The sequence below is a fragment of the Aquarana catesbeiana genome, linkage group LG12 (assembly GCF_042186555.1).
Source record: "Aquarana catesbeiana isolate 2022-GZ linkage group LG12, ASM4218655v1, whole genome shotgun sequence".
Lineage (NCBI taxonomy): Eukaryota > Metazoa > Chordata > Amphibia > Anura > Ranidae > Aquarana > Aquarana catesbeiana.
The window spans coordinates 44,443,815-44,466,926 of NC_133335.1; the positions used below are offsets into that span (position 1 = coordinate 44,443,815).

Consider the following 23,112-nt stretch of genomic DNA (forward strand, 5'->3'; position numbering starts at 1 on the left):
ATTTCCATATACTGATGTACAGAGGTTTACAATTAATCCACTGCAAAACTCTAGTTTTCCTAGCATAAAATAATAAGAGTCGTAGAAATTGTTTGGTCACTATGGGGATGTGAAGAGCCTCAAAATGCCAAGCAGGCATTACTTATGGCTACAAATATTGGGCAGGTCAAAGGAAATAAATGCATATTCAGCTATATTTAACTGCTAGTTTGATACTGCTGGTGGGTATATTTTGTTTCATAAACATGCCGACGACAAATTTGCAACAGTTATGTATGTGATAATTTATAAGAGTCTAGACAGATGATGAAGCTATTTATTAGAAGACAGTGTATGCATGATCTTGTTTATAACAATGGAAAAGGCTGAAAGAATTTGGTGTCCGCATATAGCTCTGAGTGAGCAAGCCAAAGCGGACCTGTCAATTTTCTATACTAGCAGAAACCAAACAGCACACACAGCATGTTAATCTTCAGAATAAGTGTTCTGTGTTCCCAGAGAGCCTTTTGACTCTGAGCTAAGCCCTGCATCCAGCATTAACTAGTTCCGTTCAAGGGTCTCTTTAGCCAGTACAGGCTTTTAGCATTGCACTTAGAACTGCATTAAGAAGTTGAGGCCTATGTAGAACATGCACTCAAGACCTAGGTGCTCAGGTGTATTTTAAGTGCTGATTCATCCATTAAAGTTTCAAGATCCCATAAACATTCCTATTTTCCTTGGGGTTTAAACCGTTCCTAGAACTGTGGCGCTCACGTCTAGCAATGCCATCATCATCATGCTGAATTAAAAAGGAATGTGCTATAGCACTGTCTGCATCCCATGGGTATGGCTGGTATGGGCCCCCTCTCTTTTTACCATCATGCTGAATTACCTGAGTTTCCTGATGTCTTCTGTAGTGCTCATCCACATCAAATTCTTCAAAATTACACTCCAGGTTTTGTTTGCACATCTCACAGGTTTTTACAGCACTCAGTGCAGCTCCTAAAGTATGAAAGAATTATGGATTGAGAGACATTTCCTAAGGCTGACAGCTTATTTAGCAGGAAACATATCTCTGGCTTGTTGAACTTCAAGTGAGACTAAAGGAGACAGTAGAAGGTGGCAAAAGTCTCCAAAGATTTCAGTGAGCTTGTAACAGAATGGGGCCATAAGGACTGAGGCCACAGACCTGTCATTTTATACAGTGTACATTCTTTGAAAGTGACCTAGTATGTGTTTATGTGTGTGTGTGTTTCCACATGGCTGTGGTGGGGATATTGCTTTGTGAGGAAAGATTGATAGTAATGGTTCTGTGTGTTATATAAAACTCTTCAGAGTAAATTTAAAACGTAAATGGCAATAAGCACACCATTCTGAAGAATAAATCAAAGGTATAGTCTAGAAAAGACCACTTTCTAATGCATTCTTTACTCTGCAAAATAAATGAAATATAAAACGCAGGAAAGAAGAATCATCTCCTAGTAGCTTTGGCAGGAGGGCAGAGCTTCAGTTCCAGAGATTTCAGCAGTCCTACCCCATTGAGTTAAAGTGGTTGTAAACTAGGGTTGCCACCTCATCCCTTTAAACCCAAATACATATTGATTACACAGGTTCTGTGGCTGATTAAGGTGGTAATTAAACTCACTTGGTGCCTTATCTGCATTAAATCAGCCTCAGAACCCGTATAATTCATATGTGTTCGGGTTTAAAGAGATGAGGTGGCAACTCTATTGCAAACCATACACACCACCTTTCCCTATAGATAAGCCTATAATAAGACTTACCTGTAGGTGCTGGAAATATCTCCTAAACCTGCACGGTTTAGGAGATATTTACCATATATGCTTGCGTCAACGTCATTGGCGCATGCACACTGAAGAAAGGGCACATGCCATTTCTAGAGGGCCTGTGTTCTGACCGTTGGCTCCCGTGCGCATGCGCGAGAGTGACATCACATGACTTAGGCCAGTCAGAGCCGGAGTCCACGGCCCTGGAAGGAAGAGGGGCGAAGATGGACACGGCCACCAGCGGGGACCTCGGGGACATTGCGGGCTTCATTTGCAGGTGAGTGCAACATAATGGGCTAGTATGCGACTGCAGGGGAAAAAAAGAGGAAGTAAAAGCCATCAGGGTTTACTTCCTCTTTAAGAAAGAGGAGGGTGATTTGAGTATTTAAGTTTGTGCAAAATAATATCTCTAAGGCTTAATGTACACGGGACGTTTTACAACCTCTCCTGAACGATTTAACTTGATAGATAATAACCAACGTTAAAAAATGCCCGTTTTGCCGAGTTTACATGCCGCCTTTAGCCGAATTTGCATTTAGAAGCGTTTTTTTTTTTTAAGTCAAAAATTAAAAACGCCTGTAAACAAAATGCGGCTAAACCGTGTCTACATGCGTTTACAAGCTGTTACAGGCATTTGGCGTTTCCAATGCCTCTGAACATCCGTCCTGAACGCATTTTTTTGCTTTACAAAAAATGCTTCTAAACTCAACTGCTTAGAAACAACTATAAACGACCCTGTGTACATGTACCGATAAGATCACATAGAGGAGAGTTCAGGGGCAGCTGAAAAAATGCCAAACTGCTCCTAAACGTCCGTTTACCAGAAGCAGTGTACATGAAGCCTAAATCTGGCACAGAGCTTGCTCTTGGCCATCTACCAGTTTCTTTTTTTTCTGATGTTCTGCAGCACTGAGATATCTTCTTCTGGAGTCTCAGGTCTGCCTGACTTTTACGCACGTTAGAACTGCTTTTCTCCCCATGTAACTATATAAGCCAATAGGAATGCAAAAGCTACTTAAAGCAGGTCAGAAGGAGGTCAAATGTAGCTTTTCAAGGATACTGTATATCAGGGTTAATTGGGCTGATAACAACAGGGCAGCACCACATGAATTATTTATGAATTTATTTGAATGAATGATTTATTTTTTTCTTTATATCAAAAAGAATTATCGGGTGCTGTACCATGTAAAAGTTAACCACTTGCTGTCCGCCCCATGGCAGTTTTACTGCTACAGGGTGGTAGCTGTGCGCCGGATTATGTACAGTATCTCACAAAAGTGAGTACACCCCTCACATTTTTGTAAATATTTTATTATATCTTTTCATGTGACAACACTAAAGAAATAACGCTTTGCTACAATGTAAAGTAGTGAGTGTACAGCTTGTATAACAGTGTAAATTTGCTGTCCCCTCAAAATAACTCAACACAGCCATTAATGTCTAAATCGCTGGCAACAAAAGTGAGTACACCCCTCAGTGAAAATGTCCAAATTGGGCCCAATTCCCTCCCTGGTGTCATGTGGCTCGTTAGTGTTACGTTCCGCCGGAGGTACTGCAGGCTTGATGTCTGCCGGCACCAGCCAATCATTCGTTACACAGGCAGAATGGCAGTCTGCTTATGTAAACAAGGCAGATTGCTGTTCTGTCAGTAGGGAAGGCATGGATCCTGTGTTCCTGCAAAGTAGGGACATTTATCCATGCCTTCCCCTGGTAAAAGCACCTCCCATAGTACACAGAAACACTGGCTAGGCACACAATTAACTCTTTGATCGCCCCTGATGTTAATCCCTTCCCAGCCAGTGCCAGTAGTAGTGTGAGTAGTAGTGCGCATTTTATGTACTGATCACTGTATTTGTGTCACTAGTCCCCAAAAAGTGTCAACTAGTGTCAGACTGTCCGTCGCAGTTTTGCAGTCCCGCTATAAGTCGCTGATCACCACCATTACTAGTAAACAAAAAAAAAATATCCTATAGTTTGTAGATCCTGTAACCTTTGCGCAAACCAATCAATATACGCTTATTGGGATTTTTTTTACCAAAAATATGTTGCAGAGTACATATTGACCTAAATTGAAGAAATTTGATTTTTTACATTTTTTTATTGGATATGTTTTATAGCAGAAAGTAAAAAAAAATGTATTTTTCGAAATTTACATTTTTTTTTTTTGTTTATAGTGCAGAAATTAAGCAGTACTGTATCGCAAAAAATGGCCTGGTTTTGAAGGGGGTTAAATCTTTTGGAGGTCAAGTGGTTAAAATACGTTTTTATTTCATAGAAGATATAAAACCAAGCATATTAATCAATTTAATTTTCCGTCCTCACCGGATTTAATTTTACTGAGCAGCCATTTCTTCATGCATTCTTTGTGCACATACTTCAAGCTCCCTTTACATCTGCAAGGTGCTACAAGTTGATTTTCTGGGGTTTTGTCTCCTGTAAAACATATCCTGCACAGATCCCCTTCGTCTTCTGAGTCTTCTTCTAGTAAACTGGACATGTGGATAGAAATACAAATTATCTCTGAAGATTTATCTGCATAAATAAAGCAAACTTTCATCACTTTGCAATGAATAAGTAACAACCAACCTCGGTTATGCCTTTTATGTTATCTTTTTGTAGTTTGAAATCATTCATATTTGCTGCAACACAAATTCAGTATAAGTCCCACAAATCACTGGATTCCAGCTTTAGAACTTAAAGTGGTTGTAAACCCTTACATATACCCAGTGAAGCGACTATCCTCAGGTGATACACAGAGATTAAACAAGTCCTCCTACAGAAGTTGTACCTGTCTATCTGCAGTCTTATCTTCTCTATATCCATTCAAGGTGCAGAATTTATAAGCTTGTCTGATAGTTCAGAAAAAAGGGGGTGGAGAGCTGTAGTTACAAGCTGCAGAGCTCAGTGAGGAAAGTTTTGAGAGCTTATTGGAGGGAAGAGACACAGCCCCCCTCCAAACAGCACACAGGAACAGAGCTGAGACTGTCAATCAGCTGGAGATCCCTCCCCTGTCACCATTTTTCTCTTGGTGTCAGGAAAACTTGTCAGAAGTGATTCATGCTGACAGCAGGAGGAACAAAGCAACAGACGGAAATTACACTTGTGCTTTTAATTGAGACAAGTACACACTATAGAAGGATATGCTTTGTTTATGTTTCAAGTCTGAGGTTTAAAACCACCTTAAAGTATAACAAAAAGTAAAACCTTTTTGTTTTTGTTTTGGGTGGAGTGAAGAGGGATTAGAACACCTGGCAGGTTTTTATTGCTACATGTGCCCCTGCCCCTATTTTTCCTGTTTACCTTTATCACCAAAAATGAAATGGAAAGAAAATCCCAAATTTTGGGTTGTCATCTATAGAGCAATAGCAACCTTCCAATTGAGGCACTAGTTCTGGTGACCCTGGTGACAACAAGGATTTTCCTCACTTTGAAAGTCTTTCCAATGACCTTCAGTTTTGGCTGTGGGACAGTAAGTAAAGAGAAATCTCCCCAATGGGACACAGATGGCAAAAAAAAAAAAAAAAAAACTGACCGGGTTATAACCCTCCATTACTCTATCCAAAATGAAAAAAAAAAGTTTTGTTAACCTCTACTTCAAGCACTTGTTTTTTATGCGTAATCATAGGCGTGCACACAGGGTGTGTCGGGTGTGCCTGGGCACACCCTAATCACCCCGTGTGCATTAGTATTATCCAGGAGCAACACCAGGTGGGTGGTTGGGGGTGCCGTGGCCAGTGTAAATGCCCCATTATATTAAAGTCTAGGTTCAACTTTAGGAACATGTTACACCCGTATTTAGGGTGTACCGTAATATGCTCTCAATCAACTGTCTCCCACCATCAGAGCACCCTTTCTGTGACAGTAGGTGGCGTTCATGTGTGTTTGAACTTTGGGGTGCACACCCTAATGCAATAGGCTGCGCACACCTATGTGCGTAATGCAGAGGATCCTAGCGCAGAAGTAGTCTGTATGCACATAAGGAGTTACATGAGGCATGGTTAGAGTTAGGGTTAGAGGGAGTGTCAGTGGGAGGGGGGCTTGTGCTAGAGCATCATTCATTCCTCTGAAAGCAGTGCACCAAAAGCTAACAGTACCTTGATGTTGATGAAAGTAGTAAAATATAATAGTACCCTACCAATCTTTATTTACTTCTACACATTTTACTTCATATATACTGTATTTACTTTAAAAAATCAGAAATGCTGTGGACAGTGGTTTGGAACAGCATTCTTGCATATATTAAAGTGGAACTCCACCCAAAAGGGGAAGCTCCGCTTGTCTCCCCCCCCTCCGCTGCCACATTTGCCACCTTTTGGGGGACAGCGGGCACCTGGTTTTGACAGCTATCCGCTCCCACTTCCGGAATACTTTGCCATGGCAAACTCATCCGGAAGTTTGGTCCCCCCCTTCCCCCGCAGCTGGCCCATTCACAAAGCGCAGCGCGCTTCACGCATGTGCAGTAGGAAACCAGCTGTGAAGCCGCAAGGCTTCACTTCCAGTTTCCCTTAGTTAAGATGGTGGCGGCAGCACCCGATAGCTGATCGGAAAATCGGCTCAGCTGAGGACACCGCTGGATTCCTGGACAGGTAAGTGCCCTAATATTAAAAGTGAGCAGCTACAGTATTTAGAACTACTGTCTTTAATTTTTTTCTGAAGGAGCCTTGAGATCCTCTTTAAAATGGTCTTTGAGGATAAGTTTAGATTTGACCATTTTTGCTGACCCCTGTAGTTAGTATTAGGTGTCAGTCTATTCTACACCATTCTCTTTTAAAACATACAGTATTTTTTTTTTTTAAGCATTTTGCCAGTAAACACAACCATACCATGATAATAACAGTGTGTCAAACCAATCTTGATATATCCGACCTGTCTCCCTAGTCATTACAGACCTAACATATATATACCGTTTTTATCCAGAGTATAAGATGGCAATACAATATAGCAGTATACAATATATACAAAACCTAAGAAAAAAATGTATAATATATATATAAAACGAAGGTAGTATGACCCGGTTGAGTACCCTCTTCTTGAAACATTCAACATTAGGCGTTCCTTCGCCTTAATCATATTATTATTATACGTCTCATTCTATCCTGGGAAAAATTAGGTGAACTGGCATACAAGAGCAGGAAGCTGGTTGCAAATTTAGTTTATGGTGGGCCACTAATGTTTTGTATATGGACCCTAATAGTAATATGTGGGCATTGACTATGACTTAAAGCTGGCAATTTAATCCAATGCAATGCTTGAGATATAACAGCACTCAAAGCCTGCCATCATATCTCAGTGGGTCCCATTTTTCTCTAGGTGTCACCACTATGTGCTAAAGCAAGAGAAATTCGAAATTGTAGCTCCTGTTTCCAGTGAAATGCAAGATAGGACCTTTGTGTCTACCTGAGGGACTTTCGGTCCAATTTTATTTCCCCCTGCAAAAACATCTCTGACTTTTAAGCATATTCAGTTTAACAGCTGATCCTTCTAAGAATTACACTGATATGTGAAACCTGCTCACCTTGCCTGAAATTTTTTAAGCTTCTCGGGGTCCGGTTTGGGCTTCACATTCTCTGTTTCTGGTGTCATGTTGATAATCCTTTCAGACCATCTCTGCATGGAGATTGTATGAGCAATCAAATCAAGGTTCTCATGCAGAAGTGTAATGGTGGGTGCTGTGGAAGACAGGCTGGGTCTTAGAGTAACTACATGCGATCTGGAAGAGACTTCACTGCTAGGTGTAGTCCTGTTTCTGCTCTCTTCTGTTCTAAAAGTTGTTTGGGGATTAGAATGATACTCATGGTTCTGAACATTCCTGGTATTTGAGTTAATATCATGGAGTTGGGGTAGTGTGGTCTCTGCCACATGAGATTGCCTGTTATGTTCTTGAGTTTGGGGTGCTATTGCAACTCCAATCCTTCGAAGTTCAATCATATCCCTCAAATTAAGAAAAGAAACTTGAGCATTATTTTGGGAACTGTCAACCTCTTGAAGTGTTGTCCTTAATCCCAAACTTCTAGGCGATGTTAAGGGCGGCAGATTATTGGGATTTCTCACAGAACTTGTAATATCCAACCTGTTTCTGGTAGTCTCTGCAATGAAGTCATGGTTTAGTCTGTGTATGACTGGAAACTCCTCAGTTTCACTGTCACTGCTGGCTTCCTCATCCAACTCTAAAAAGCGGTTTCTCCAAATATTGTGATCAGTGGGTGGTGTACCATAATTCTGAGGTCCCAGAGGCAAAGGCACACTACTTACACTATCAGAAATAGACACATTATCATCACGTCCATCATTATTACTTGACTCTCCGTTTTCTATATCATCTTCAGTGTTTATTTCTCGAATTCTATTAAAGCTGTCATCACTTGTGTAGATTGGAGACTGCCTTAAATTCATTGGTTCTGAGATGGTTTGAAGATCATCAAGTAATGGTGCAGAGGTGGTGGCTGAGACTTGACCCTGCTGGTTGTTGTGACTTCTCATGTTCTGTTTCAAACAAGGGGGTTGGTTTACAGTTGTGCTTTCTTTCTCTTGTTCTGTAAATCTGTGTTTTTTCATCTCTGTTGGACAGAAAAATATAGTTGTAAAAAGATAGAAGTTATTTCCTTGATACACACTACAATTTTCAAGCCATTTCAAAAGAAACTGTTGGCGGTAGGTTGCCTTGATCCTTTCAGTAGTTTTCTCATTTGGAAAAAAAGGGGGGGGCGGGGCGTTGGCAGAAAAAAAGTTTGTTGTACTGTAAGTGGTTAAGTGGATTAAAATTAAATAGTAAATATCTTCCTATGCATTTATATATCCCCAATTGAGCTTGTATGAGTAATTGGTGTATTTAGAGATATTATATATATATATATATATATATATATATATATATATATATATATATATAAATAAAATTTACTAAATCAAGCATCAGCCCCAGTCAGCAATGTATATAAATAATCTATGTCTAAAATCAAATGAATGAATGTTTTATGATCTCCTATTTTCCACAAAAACCTACCACTGACCTCACTTGCACCTGCAGTGTTCCTTTTCCTACATACCATGGTTTCATAACAATCTGTCTTCTGAATGATAAATATAATCTTTCAAAAGTAACAGATTCTCTTTAACCTATTACTACTATAAAAGTGCGGACACTAGCTTGGGCCCCTTAACCATTGACCTACTGGTAGGTTTTTATGGCATAAGAGCCTCTGTATGTCTTTTCTATCAAAATTCCCAAAATAACAATGCTCTTTCTATTTGTACATTAACTTCTGGGATTGCATCTGCAAAGATGCCTAGAGTAAGAGTTGATTGGCAGGATGAAGTAACTCCCATGTGCATGCATAACTTACAGTATGTCATCCGTGGCTGGCCATTAGAAAAGACAGAGGATTCTTGACCCAGAAGAAGAGCAGGAGAAGATGGCTGCAGGGAAGTGTGGACATTGCATTGCAGGAGAAGGACTCACTGAGAGGTAAGTCTGCCACAATGTGCAGGTATGCTGTGACAAATGGCAGGTAATATCAACCATATAACCAATGAGAAAACAATACATGTGCATGTTCATGTAATCACGTAATAGAAAAGCAGAAATATAAAGAAATTGTTAGTCTGATGAAAAACGATAGACGTTTTAGTTATACAGATTGTGTTTTCTGATGACGCTCATATACCAAAAGTTTTGAACCAATTATATTTTTTAGGTTAACATTCATTTCAAGTATCGTTGTCCCACTGTCTTACATAAAATTGATTTGTGCCAGAGATATTTTGGAGATGTTTGCAGGCTCCTGACACTATGACCCATTTTTGAGGTACCTGCCCTAAAATCACCCCATTCTGGGACAAGATTCTCCAATTGCACGACAGACTAGTGGGAGACAAAATCTCTAATAAACTCCACATTACTCTGTTATCTATGGTGCCAGGCTCCTATAAACAAATAAGAAAAAGTCTAAAATTAGAAATTTCCTCACAGTGGCTTGCTCTGTTATTGTCAGACACTGGTGTCGATCGGAAACCCAGTCGTTAGCTGTGTGGGCTTGTGAACTAGATGGGTTGAACATTTAAAACAAATGATTGCATGGGATGAAAATAAATCTCATTCTCTCATGTGGACTGTTTGGTCACATTTTTGATATTCTTCCGGTTTTGAGTCATTCATAGCGGATTTGTTTCACCACAATGTTGTTCCTGGGACCTCTTGTGAATGGATTGTACTGGGTTCTTCCATCCTGCCTTATCCTGTTCCCCCCTCCCCCTATTTTTTTCTTTTTTCCTCCTCTATTTTTCCCCTTCGCTTATTTATACCATTCTCTTTTGAGAATGAGAATGAACGAATGAAGCTTTTCTGCCTTTTTTCCTCTGGATGAGGCAATATTAGACGTTCACTCCAGATGTTCCTTCTATCTACAGTTTTAGTTGAGTAGGAATGTTGGCAGAGTTCTGGATATGTATAGTCTGATTTTTCTGTTTGCTTTCCTGATAATGGGTCGTAGTTATTAATATATTAAAGCAGAAGTTCACCCCAACACTAAAACCTGTAAATCTACAGGCATTCACAATCTAAAACGAACCTATCTAGCCCTGTAAAGAAGAAATTGTGATACATAACTTTTCTGAAGCCGCTCTGGTCTGGTCCCATGCTAAGCTGTCAGCGGCGGCTTCACTGTGGAGTCAGGTGCAGAGGAAGCAGCCGACAACGGAAGTCCCATAGCAACGCTATGGGTGACGTCACTTCCCTGGCATTTCACAACCGTTGTAGGCTGTCTCCTGCACATAGCTTCTACTGCTGGAGACCGAACCTTCAAACAAGGTGTAGCGAATGTATGTATGTATGTATGTATGTATGTATAGCGATTTCTTCTTTACAGGGTTAGATAGGTTAGGCTTAGATTGTGAATGCCTGTAGATTTACAGATTTTAGTTTTAGGATGAACTTCTACTTTAACATGTTCACAAACGTTATCCGTGCTGTATATACATAAGAACCTTTTATGGATTAAAACTGTACTTTGGATTTTTGCTGATTTGAGTTATGTCATACCTATTTTTTTTTTTTTAAAGGGCAGTAAACAACACTTAGAAACTGAGAAATCACACTTCCTGGTTTGCCAGTATATACTGTATATGTGTGTGTGATAATAGGAGCAGGACAGTAACATGAGATAGCAAAACTGAGACTCATCCGGTTTCCTTGGTTCCTTGGATTTTTTTTCCACTTTAACCCTGTGTTTTCTTTCTTGTGGCATCTCCATAATGTGTGACACTGGGCTTAATGTAACAACAGAAGAAGGTGTAACAATAGAAGCAACACATCAACATGAGATGGCAAACCTGGCTGACACATCTCGGGCTGAAACTCACCCGGCTTCCTTAGTTCCTTAGGTTTTTTTTGCCACTCTCTCCTTCCCGTGGCATTATTAAAATGTGTGACATTAGGTTTCGAGGAAGGCTGACGTGCATGTACTCTTTTCTTTTCCACGGTAATAGGTGGTTGAGAAACTAGCAGCATGAAAGAAATGAAACAGAAATTAACTGAAAATGGTTTAAATATGTCACTGTCTTGCAAGATCCTGAGGCTGCGTGCCCCTTGACATCTTGCACATTAAAGATTTGCATGCTTAGAATTGTAACACCAATGTGTCATTTGACATGTCACTTGTAGGAGCTGATGTCTACCTGTCAGGAGGAACTGTATAGGATTAGAGAAAATGTAAGTTACAAAAATTATCAAGCAGAACAAAAATTTGGCCCCTGATATCATTACATTACATTTCTTACTTGCTAAATGACTGCCTATGAAATCATTGTCGAATTTAAATACATACATTGTAAAAATTAGCAAACGTGTGATCTGTGGAAAAATATGCTTTTCATCGATCATGTGCACAAACATTATGAATATCCTGGCAGGGTAAAATTTCCCTAATTGTAACATTGCACCCAATGGTAAAACATACTTCCCAACTTTAGAAGTTGATAATGTGGGACATTTCAGGGGCACAGTAACCTGTGGTGCACATGGCACGTTGTGGCACAAAATAGGTATGGTTTAAAAATGGGTGTGGTTCCGTTATGATGGCTGGAAGGGAACAGTCTGTTACCCCAGGAGGAGTATTAATGCTGTGTGCGCACCACATGTCAGAGAACAGTGCGTGTGGCCAAACTATTAACAGTGGGGGAGCAGGGGGGGGGGGGGGGGCTTAAGGGGCATGGTTAAACAAAATCTGGGCTTCACTGTACCTGTTAAATATGCTTTTTTTTTTGCTTTTTTGATGAAATTCTGTGCACTGAAAATAGACAGAGAGATAGCACTTTTTCCCAAGCCCACCTTAAAGAAGAACACCATCCCAGCCCCCCCCCCCCCCCCAAAAAAACTATCAAAACTATATTTTTGCTAATAATGCACAAAATCATATTAACAGACACAAACACAACATAACTTACGGTACAAAATTCCCACTAAATCTAAAGGATAAAACTGTATTGATTTAATAAGTGAAACTAAATGTCTGTATGTGAATGGTGTGAATGAGGTCTTGGGATTCTTCACACGGGGACTGTGGCCTGTACAGTCTAAAGCGACAGTTTATGTGGCTAGTGCTGCCTGAAGCTGTGTGCAGGCAGCCTATGTTACGTTATGGAGACCAGCAGCTATACGAACACATCCACAGGTCCTAATTTGACAGATGTGTGGGTGCAGGTGTACGGCCCTGAACACAGACAGTGTGCATTTGGGGCCACTGATCCACAAATCCTGAAAATATTATTACATCTGGGGATGAGAGTTGCTTTAACTTGCAGAACTCTGCTTGATTGTTTTATACCATCTCAGTTGCATCTTCCACCCCCCCCCCCCCAAAAAAAAAACATTACTATAGGTATCATTGTAGTTGAAGGGGCCTGCTGTTTTGCGTTCCTATCCCTACAGAGATGCTATCTGCATATTCTCATTATGGTTTGTGTAGGTTAATTTGTTTCTATTCACCATTTGCCCCAGATCAGCTTTCTCAATCTATTTAACAAGGAGGAACTCTTGAAATACCTTTCTGGTCTCTGGGAACCCCTGCTAAAAATGTTTGTATCTACAGCTCATTGTACATTAGTGTGAGGGTCAAAATGAAGAAGATACTCATTACATTTAGGGTCAGTAGGAAGAATCCTCCATGTCTTAAAGATTCTGTAGCTAAAAAGATAACTGTTGTCAGTGGTTACTCATCTGAGAGACAGAAGTTGCTCATTGCTCAAGGACACCCTAGCAACCTCTGGAGGAACCTCAAGGTTCCACAGGACCCTGGTTGAGAAAGGCTGTCCTAGACAGGGCCGGATTTCCCACAAGGCCACCGAGGCCAGGCCTCGGGGCGGCAGTGGTACAGGGGCGGCGCCGCCCCCCACACTAACATCAGCATGCAGTGCACCCGGGCGCCAGAGAGGTGGGGGCGCTGAAGCGCTAGAGTGCTCCTCTCCCTCCTCCTCCTCTCTGTGTCCAGACTGAGGCGGCTCCCTCCGCAGGTCACCGCCGCCACCGCTGTCTTTTTCGCTGCTCAAGCCCGTCCCCCCTCCCTCCTCCTGTCAGAGAAGGAGAGCAGCCGCCGAAGATCGGAGCGGCTGGTCTCTGTGCGGCGGCGGGGGGGGGCGTGTTCTCCTCTGTCTCTCACTCCCGAGTCCCGCCCAAGCCTGTGCCTGTCTCCATCTGTTCTATCTATTGTACACACTTGGAGGGGAGGTTGTCCTGAGGGGTTGTACTAATGGAGGGGGGGGGTTGTCCTGGGATGTCTGTACTAGTGAAGGGGGGGTTTGTCCTGGGGGGGTTGTACTAATGGAGGGGGGGGTTGTCCTGGGATGTCTGTACTAGTGAAGGGGGGGTTTGTCCTGGGGGAGTTGTACTAATGGAGGGGGGGTTGTCCTGGGATGTCTGTACTAGTGAAGGGGGGGTTTGTCCTGGGGGGTTGTACTAATGAAGGGGGGGTTTTGTCCTGGGGGGTTTGTACTAATGAAGGGGGGGGGTTGTCCTGGGGGGTTTGTACTAATGAAGGGGGGGTTTTGTCCTGGGGGGTCTGTACTAATGAAGGGGGGGCGGTTTTGTCCTGGGGGGTCTGTACTAATGAAGGGGGGGCGGTTTGTCCTTGGGGGGTCTGTGCTAATGGAGGGGGTGGGGGTTGACCTGGGGGGGGGTTGTACTAATGGAGAGGGGGTTTTCCTGGGGGGGGTTTGTACTAATGGAGGGGGGTAGACCTGGGGGGGTTTGTGCTAATGGAGGGGGGTTGTCCTGGGGGGGGTTGTACTAATAGAGGGGCGTTTGTCCTGGGGGGTCTGTACTAATGAAGGGAGGTGGGTTTGTCCTGGGGGGGTCTGTAGTAATGAAGGGAGGTGGGTTTGTCCTGGGGGGGTCTGTATTAAGGGAGGGGGGTGGGTTTGTCCTGGGGGGTCTGTACTAAGGGAGGGGGGTTTGTCCTGGGGGGGTCTGTACTAATGAAGGGAGGGGGGGTTTGTCCTGGGGGGGTCTGTACTAATGGTGGGGGGGTTTGTCCTGGGGGGGTCTGTACTAATGGAAGGGGGTAGTTTGTCCTGGGGGGGTCTACACCCAGGAAAGTACACCCAGGGCTCCAGAGGGAGAGGGCAGTGCTGAGGGAACACCATCAGAGAGAGAACCCCGCTGCCCTGCGCCACCAGAGGGAAAGCCACACAGCCTGGCGCCATCCCTGGTGGAGAAAGGAATGGAGTCATTGCAGGAATACAGATCTGGGTGCTACCCAACGGAGTCGCCACGGGCAATTCAGAGTGAGCTGATTCCTGATCAGGGGAAGCATTGCTGTATCGCTGGGTCAGGTGAGAGGGCCGATCGGCCATTATCTACTAATGTCCATAGGAACTGCAGTCTCTGACCATCTCCTGTATCATGTCTGCAGTCTCTGACCATCTCCTGTACTATGATTGCAGTCTCTGACCATCTCTTGTATCATGTCTGCAGTCTTTGACCGTATTATGTCTGGGGGTTCTTTCTGGTGGTGTGGGGGGGGGGGGGGGCGGCATTGAAGAGCCCGGCCTTGGGGCGGCAAAGGGAGTAAATCCGGGCCTGGTCCTAGATATTGGTGTTTGACAACTGTTGGTATATCAGATTGCTGCTTCCTTCAAAGACTGCTGTGAAACCTTCTATGCATATGTGTGAAGTCTTAACACTAACATCACACAAAAATACTTCAGCATGTTTTAAGCACAATACATCATTTTGTACTTTAGAAATGTATCCTAACATGGTAGTCAGCTTACCTGTATTTGATTTCTGTGTTTTTTTGACAGTACTAGAATGCAATACAGCTTTCTTTCTTATAGGTTCTTTGTCCTTTTTTATAGAGGGTAGTTTAGACACAGTGCTGGTATACTGATGTTTCATGTCGCCATTCTCATCTCCCAGCCTCCCAGGAATCTATATGGCAGAAGAATATTATTAAAGTGAATCCTGTTCCAGGCAGATATGGTGCATTTAAAGGGAGGATGAAGTCTTTTCAATTATTTTTTAGATATACTATATGTGTCAGATGGCATGTCCCATGCTGGGAACTGTTGTTCCTTCCACCAGTTGCCACATCACTACTGTGTCCTGCAATGAAACAGCATCTGGTGAAACCTACACCATCTCACACGGTCTTTGGGGGGGGGGGGGGGGGAGATTACTCTATGGTAAAGCATTGCAATAATGACATACTAGAAAAGCACTGTTTTATTTTACATTGAATTTGAAGATGTTTCAGGTTCTCTGTGGCAAATTTTCATTCTGCAGCCATCTGCATTACTGGCTGTGTCTCTGTATTTGCAGCTATCTTCTGCATAGTCCTGAATCTTGCCATATTAGTAGATCAGTGCATTCTGTGGTTTAGGCCCTACCTTCTATACGGTATGAGCCCACAGCAAATGTATCCCCACACACATAAAAATGAGATTACACAACCTTGAATCGTGTATTATAATTAATCACACAAAACCTCTTTGGCTTCACATTTAATAATCTCACTATCTATTTTTGTCAGGTGCAGTGATTAACACTTAAATGTGTTCACAATGTATTAAATTAACAGATTCCTTTTGTTTTGGCAGGTTTTTTTTCTTTCTTATTTTGTGTAGGTGTCTGAGTTGTTTGCTGGTATAACTTATAAACAAGAGATACATTTCCTATAAAAATGTCATGCAGTTCTTAATTTTGGTTTTACAAATCAGTTCGTTTATGAAAAGGAAAAAAAACATGCAGTGTTTTCTTTTCATATAAGCTGTATACTGAGATACCAAAACTTATCAATATTTTGATCTTTGTATCCCACAGTACTCCCCAAATTAAAGAAAAATATGGGCAACTATGGGCAAAATCAGAAATGACAACTATGATGTAGACTACCGCTAGCATTAACACAGCAATGTTTTGCTTTCAGGAGTCCTGTCTGTAATAATTGTATTATCTGTTCCTTCTTCTTCAGCGCCAGAAGATTTACCTCCCTTCATGACCAAGCCATTTTTTTGCATTATGGCACTGAATTACTTTAAATGACAATTGCAACAAATAAAATGTATGTCCTTTTTTACCCACAAATAGTGGAAAATTGAAAAAAGTCTCTTGGTGATATTTGATCACCTCTGCAATTTATTTTTTTGGGGGCTATAAACAAAAACAACTTTGGAAAAAAAAAAAAAAAGTTTTACTTTCTGCTATAAAGCATATCCAATAAAAAAAATGTAAACATTTCAACTTTTTTCATCAATTTAGGCCAATATGTATTCTGCTACATATTTTTGGTAATAAAATCCCAATAAGCGTATATTGATTAGTTTGCGCAAAAGTTAAAACTGGAGAGTGTAAAATCTGGTGCAGCTTCCAAATTTTTTTTGGCAACGCTTAAACAAGTTGAAGTTAGAAACTGATTGGCTACCATGCACAGATGCATCAGATTTGGCACTCTACAGTTTTAGTAAATCAACCCCACTGTTACATACTATATGTGCAATACACTCACTGCTTATTAAATATATGTATACACTCAGGACGGGGGGGGGGGGGGGGGGGGAACGGCTGTGGGTAAATTCAGTTTTGACATAATTAAACTTTTTTTTAATATTATAATGTTTCAATATTTCTTTACCTTGGGGGTGAGGGGAATTTAGGGGGAAGGGGGGCGCATGGCACAGTTTGGCATCTTTACCCTGGGCATTAGATGACCTGGGCCTTCAAGGCATGTAAATTTTGCTTGACAATCAGTGCAGTACAGTTTTGCTGTGATGTGTTTGTCATCTCTATCTCTATGATATATATTGCTATATTTTATAGAATTGTCACAGTGTCACTGGGGATGGCATATTTTCTGTTTGCAGATTGCAGACCTTAATATGTGTCACACACTATAAATTATTTTCTGTGGTCAGACTTGCTGAGATGCAGCTAAGGAGAATCAGCACATTCTGAAAATTATACAATCATCTGAAGACATTGATCTTAGTTGAGAAAATTCATGCCACCTTAACCATTTGTTATAGACTTTATTTTAAACATTTCAGATTGGGTGTGTTTGCCATCCCCTTAACTTGTATACAAGAGATAATTATAATCAGTGAATAAAATAATTATGATGCGTTAGAACTGTCAGATCTCTCACTAAGTGTAGTGTTTGGTAAGAGCTGTTTGTTCTCGCTTGAAACTCATGCCTCTGTTTTTCTTCCCAACTTTTCTAACATATAGACCTGCATTGCTGATAATCATCCATCAGTAACAGATTTTCTTAAATGTTTTAAAAACCTCTATGTCCAAAAATCTACAATGCTGCACCCTGCAAGTGAAAATCTGCGGTTCACCTTCGTGTGCAATTAAAATAACTATTTAGGTGCAAGTGCATACCATTCAAGAGGCCCAGGTACATAGTATTATTGCTTATGTTATGGTATTACTCATTTCATAATGCTTTAGGTTGCCTCGAAGCCAAATGCAATAGCAACTAGTGTCTTAGGTGTTACTCTCAGATAGATCAGGCAGAGTTTTTCTAAAGGCAAACCTGTGCTTTGCCCATCCAGGGCAAAATAACAGGTTAGCTAGACAGATGGTACTGTCCAGTGTTATTATTTTTCTCCCCCCCTGCCCATCAGATAGCTTTGGGTATGTAGAAACATAAACATGTGGCTCTTTACCTTGTGTCCCACAATGCTGCCTTGAATGCTTGCTGTTATGTGGAGGTAAGGTCCAGAGGGTGCCTGTTCTTTTGCCCTAAATTGCCCTAAAACTGAGATGAAGCTGCTCCATTTGAACCTCCATTTGCTGCTGTCCAATTGGCAACAGGACAGACTCTCATTTGCTCTCAGTATTTTAACCACTTGGCAACAGAGCTTGAACTATGGCTCCCCATCTAGCTAACACAGGGAATCATGCCACCTTTTTCCTCTTTCCCCCAACAACTTGGAAATCCAACATCACACAGCACACCTACAGACTATGGTCTATAACTTCACAGAATTCAATAGGTGAATGTATAACCAAAACAGTTTTTTTGTTTTTGTTTTATATGAATTAGAAACCCTGTTGAGTTTTTATTGCTATTTAGGTCCCAACTAGATAGTTACCTTCTCTGTTTGTCCTAGTGACCATGGTCACCAAGGCAGTAAGAAGCAGCAGATTCAGAGTTGAGAGTAAATCTTCAAATAGGACACCTGTTCTGGAAACTATTGGAATTCTTTTTACTTTCTTCCTGTTGAGTCTTTGGGACAGAATGTAAACAGAATTTTCTCCCCAGTGGAACACAGCAAATACAGTGGTTTCAATCCTTCCCTACTTTATCCAAAATAAAAAAATGCTATACATACAAATTTAAGCGGAACACAGAGCTTCTTTTGCTGATCAAGGGCATCCTGTAAGCTTTAACATTCCAGACCTTACAGTTTTGATTCATGCTGGCAGCAGTCACAGGGTCAGGGAACCTTCCAAAATCCCTTGGTACTGCTTTCCTGCAGTTAAGGAGGTTCTTGAAAAGGTCCTTAAATCTTACATTTCTTTACATTTCTGTTTTTTTCTCAGTTTATTATGAAGAGAATTACATACAGCCCCATGTATCATTCCAATGTTCTCACAAAACAACTATAGTCCTACCTGTTCTTTTGTGGTCATCCCAGTCTGCCAAGGCTTGATGTAACTTCGAGCTGAGTAGATAGATCTGCCATGTTGAGAGCCGGGTTTTAATGCAGCTTGTTTCTCTCTTACATGCTCAGCCTGCTCCCTCTCCTGCTCTCGGTGACGTAAATAGGCCTGAAAAACAGGTGTGATTCTTAAGCTCAATGACTATATCGTTATCACCAGATGCAGGAATAGTTCAGGATTATATAGAAAAAAACCCAAGCGGGAGTGCAGCCTGTTCTTTACCATGACATCTGTTTCTCCCTCAGATCTATACATCTGTCTAGATATCATTTGCAGTGTCTGCACTACCAAATTCCCTGACATTTCTTTCTATATACTGTATGTTGTATGTCTTCTTTTCCCATGCCACTCCGTTTAATTGGTAGACCCTAGGGGCTAGATAATATAAATCTCATTTTATATCATATACAATCTGCTGTAATAAGCAAACCAAATGCTAGTCAATAAAAGAGCTGGAGACAGAAAATGTGATACATAACACATTGTAATTGTTAATGAAAAAAATTAAAATGAACACATACATGAATTACAGTGCCTTGCAAAAGTATTCACCCCCTTGGCATTTTTCGTGTTTTGTTGCCTCACAACCTGGAATTTACTTGGATTGTTTGAGGATTTGCATCATTTAATTTACAGAACATGCCCACAACTTTGAAGATTTTTTTTTTTTTTATTGTGAAGCAAACAAATAGGACAAAATAACAGAAAAAGTCAATCTGCATAACTATTCACCCCCAAAAGTCAATACTTTGTAGAGCCACCTTTTTGCTGGAAGGTTAACTTCATCCTAGCCTCAAATCACACACAGAGTGGTACAGGTTTTGTTCAAGAATATCCCTGTATTTAGCACCATCCATCTTTCCCTCAACTCTGACCAGTTTCCCAGTCCCGACTGCTGAAAAACATCCCCACAGCTGCCACCACCATGTTTCACTGTGGGGATGGTGTTCTTTGGGTGATGTGATGGGTTTGCGCCAGACATAGCGTTTTCCTTGATGGCCAAAAAAGTTCAATTTTAGTCTCTTCAGACCAGAGCACCTTCCTCCATACATTTTGGGAGTCTCCCACATGCCTTTTCACAAACTCAAAATGTGCCATTTTGTTTTTTGCTGAAAGTAATGGCTTTCTTCTGGCCACTCTGCCATAAAGCCCAACTCTATGTAGCGTACAGCTTATTGTCATCCTATGTACAAATACTCCAGTCTCTGCTGTGGAACTCTGCAGCTCCTCCAGGGTTACCTTAGGTCTCTGTGCTGCCTCTCTGATTAATGCCCTTGCCTGGTCCGTGAGTTTTGGTGTGCGACCGTCTCTTGGCAGGTTTGCTGTTGTGCCATGTTCTTTCCATTTGGTTATGATAGATTTGATGGTGTTCCTAGGGATCATCAAAGATTTTGATATTTTTTGTAACCTAACCCTGACTTGTACTTCTCAACAACATTGTCCCTTACTTGTTTGGAGAGTTCCTTGGTCTTCATGGCAGTGTTTGGTTAGTGGTGCCTCTTGCTTAGGTGTTGCAGCCTCTGGGGCCTTTCAAAAAGGTATGTATATGTAATGACAAATTATGTGACACTTAGATTGCACACAGGTGGACATCATTTCATTAATTATGTGACTTCTGAAGGTAATTGGTTGCACCAGAGCTTTTTATGGGCTTCATAACAGAGGGGGTGAATACATACACACATGCCAATTATCAGTTTTTTATTTCTGAAAAATAGTTTTATGTAAATATTTTTCTAATTTTACTTCACCAACTTAGACTATTGTGTTCTGATCTATCACATATAATTCAGATTAAAAAACATTGAACTAAAGGCTGTAATGTAATAAAATAGTTAAAAGCCAAGGGGGGTGAATACTTTTGCAAGGCACTGTATATAGCTTACATAATGCCTGATGACAAAGCCCCTGTCTATTCTGCTTTGATCGCTTAGATAGGGGAAGCTGGTAGTTTCTGCTGGCACCAAATCTGATTGTTCTCAGGCAAATAGTGATCATCTGGATCTGGCACAATCATGTTATATCTATGATCACTTTAGTATTAACAGTGCTAGGTATTTTGTGCTTTTGTGTTTGGTGAGAAACTGGTAGCATTAGGCGTCTGACATTAAGTCCAGCATTTTAGGAATTTTGGTTATAGACTAAAATGGATTTCTACAACTGCATAGCAAAGGAGCTGCCCTGGTCAAGACCATTATTGACCTTTATTATCTTTTGATTCTTCTTGACATTAGACAGTTTGTGGTCTCCAAACTGTGGCCCAAGGGGCCATATGTGGCAACTTACTTTCCTTTATCCGGCCCTTGAGACAATATTCCTCCCACTGACACCAATGATGAGGCACCATTCCCCCCACTGATGCCAATAATGAGACACTATTCCTCCCACTAAAACCAAGGATGGGGCATTGTTTACTCCCACTGGCTAGTCAATAGGCAATTATTAGGGGTCAAATCGACGTTTGTTTTCCACCACAGTGACACGAAAATGTGACAGAGCAGGATATACATTTTTTCTTAAACAAACAAATCTCTAGTAATGTGGTTTTTGTGCAGGAAATTACAAAATGTTAGCAAACAAAATACTTTCAAAAACAACATTCAAATCATTAAATGTTCTTATAAGAATAAGTACTTTACGCTCTCGCCTTGAAACTATTATTTGAAGTTTCAGAGTTTGCTTTGAAATGCTTCATGTCTTGTCTTACTGATTTGTTTTCATGTTGTCTCCCTTGGTAGCATTCCAGTCTGAAACTGGTCCAATTAAGTACAAAGTCCCTTAGGGCTCTGTCTTGGGTCCCTTACTTTTTTGCATTTACATGTTTCCATTTGGTCAGCACTTCTATACTAATAATAATCAGATATAGTGTACATCCATAATGCACTGGATTCTCTCCTATCCAACTAAATCTGACATAAAAATATGGATGGCTCCTTCAACTAAACTTTGACAAGACTGAAATCATGCATACTGGCACCCCCATCAACTTTGAAAAGTCTTATATTTGTATCTGTTGATCGTACCGTACTTGGGTATAAATCTAAACTCAAAAATCTGGGAACGATTTTTGATGCTCACTCAACATTTGATTTACATATATAGAATGTTGGCAGAACATCTTCTTCTCCTCTTGAGAAACTTTGCTCAACTTTGCCCCATGTTATCATACACTAAAAAAGCTGATCAAAACATTTTCTCTTTCCTGATCTGACTACTGCAATGCTCTACTTACTGGGGTACCTAGTTCCACACTAAGCAAACTAACTTATGTCCAAAATTCGGCTGCTGGAATCCTGATTAGGTCCAGAGATCATTTTACTCCTATCCTTGAGACCTCACACTGGCTACCTGTCAGACTTTGCATTGATTTCAAATTCCTCATGTTCACCTATATTATTCTGCATAGCTTGGCTCAGCATGTCTGTCTGATGTTTTAGCACCCTACACCCCCGTTTAACCTTTGCCTCTCTAATTTTGTTCTTCTGTGTGTCCTTCAAACCAATCTACACTCTATGAGGACAGGGCTCTCTCCTGTTATGCCCCAAACCGCTGGAATTTTCTTTCTAAGAACATTAGAGATTTGCCTTCTACAAACTCAAATCAAAACTGAAAACTCTTCTTTAGACAAGCTTTCACCTAATTGTCAAATCCTAACTATACCTAACCTGCTCCCACCCCATTCTTAGCCTATTCTATCTACCCTGTAAAGGAAAGATGTCTATACTTACCTATGCTGAGGGCGCTCCAGTCATGTGATCGAATCCCAACGCCGACTTTGGTGTAGAAGAGGGACAGCCGGAAATGGATGCTCCATAGTAAGCCTATAGGTGACGTCACCACCCAGACTCTGCAACCGTTGTCGGTGATCTCTCTTCTTCACTGAAGCTGACTGCTGGAGAGATCATGTATAGACATCTTTCCTTTACAGGGTAGTTAGAATAGGCTTAGAATGGGGGTGGGGTGGGCAGGTTGAAGTATAGTTAGGATTTGACTGAACTTCTACTTTAAAGGTGCGATATAAAATAATATATTATTATTATGTTAGGGTATGGTTATTGTTATAGGGTATAAATGGCTGCCTAAGAGGCTGCATTGTTAAATGGGAACCAGAATTTCATTTATAATACCACTTTAGCATGTGTGATGTTTAAGTAAAAAAATATTTTAGTAACTATTATGGTGGTGTCC

At 41.1% G+C, this 23,112-nt stretch overlaps 1 protein-coding gene across 4 annotated transcripts in view; it reads right to left on the reverse strand.

Moving 5' to 3' along the window:
- MARCHF10 (membrane associated ring-CH-type finger 10) overlaps positions 1–23,112 on the reverse strand; it is a 95,631-nt gene that overhangs the window by 40,046 nt on the left and 32,473 nt on the right. For all 4 annotated transcript variants that reach the window (XM_073607674.1, XM_073607673.1, XM_073607672.1 and 1 more), the window contains exons 3-8: positions 18,877–19,032; positions 15,030–15,186; positions 11,124–11,261; positions 7,282–8,323; positions 4,089–4,255; positions 872–981 (exon numbers count right to left, since the gene is read on the reverse strand). In XM_073607674.1, the coding sequence (XP_073463775.1) occupies positions 872–981; positions 4,089–4,255; positions 7,282–8,323; positions 11,124–11,261; positions 15,030–15,186; positions 18,877–19,032 (1,770 nt within the window). The remainder of the gene's footprint in view (positions 1–871; positions 982–4,088; positions 4,256–7,281; positions 8,324–11,123; positions 11,262–15,029; positions 15,187–18,876; positions 19,033–23,112) is intronic.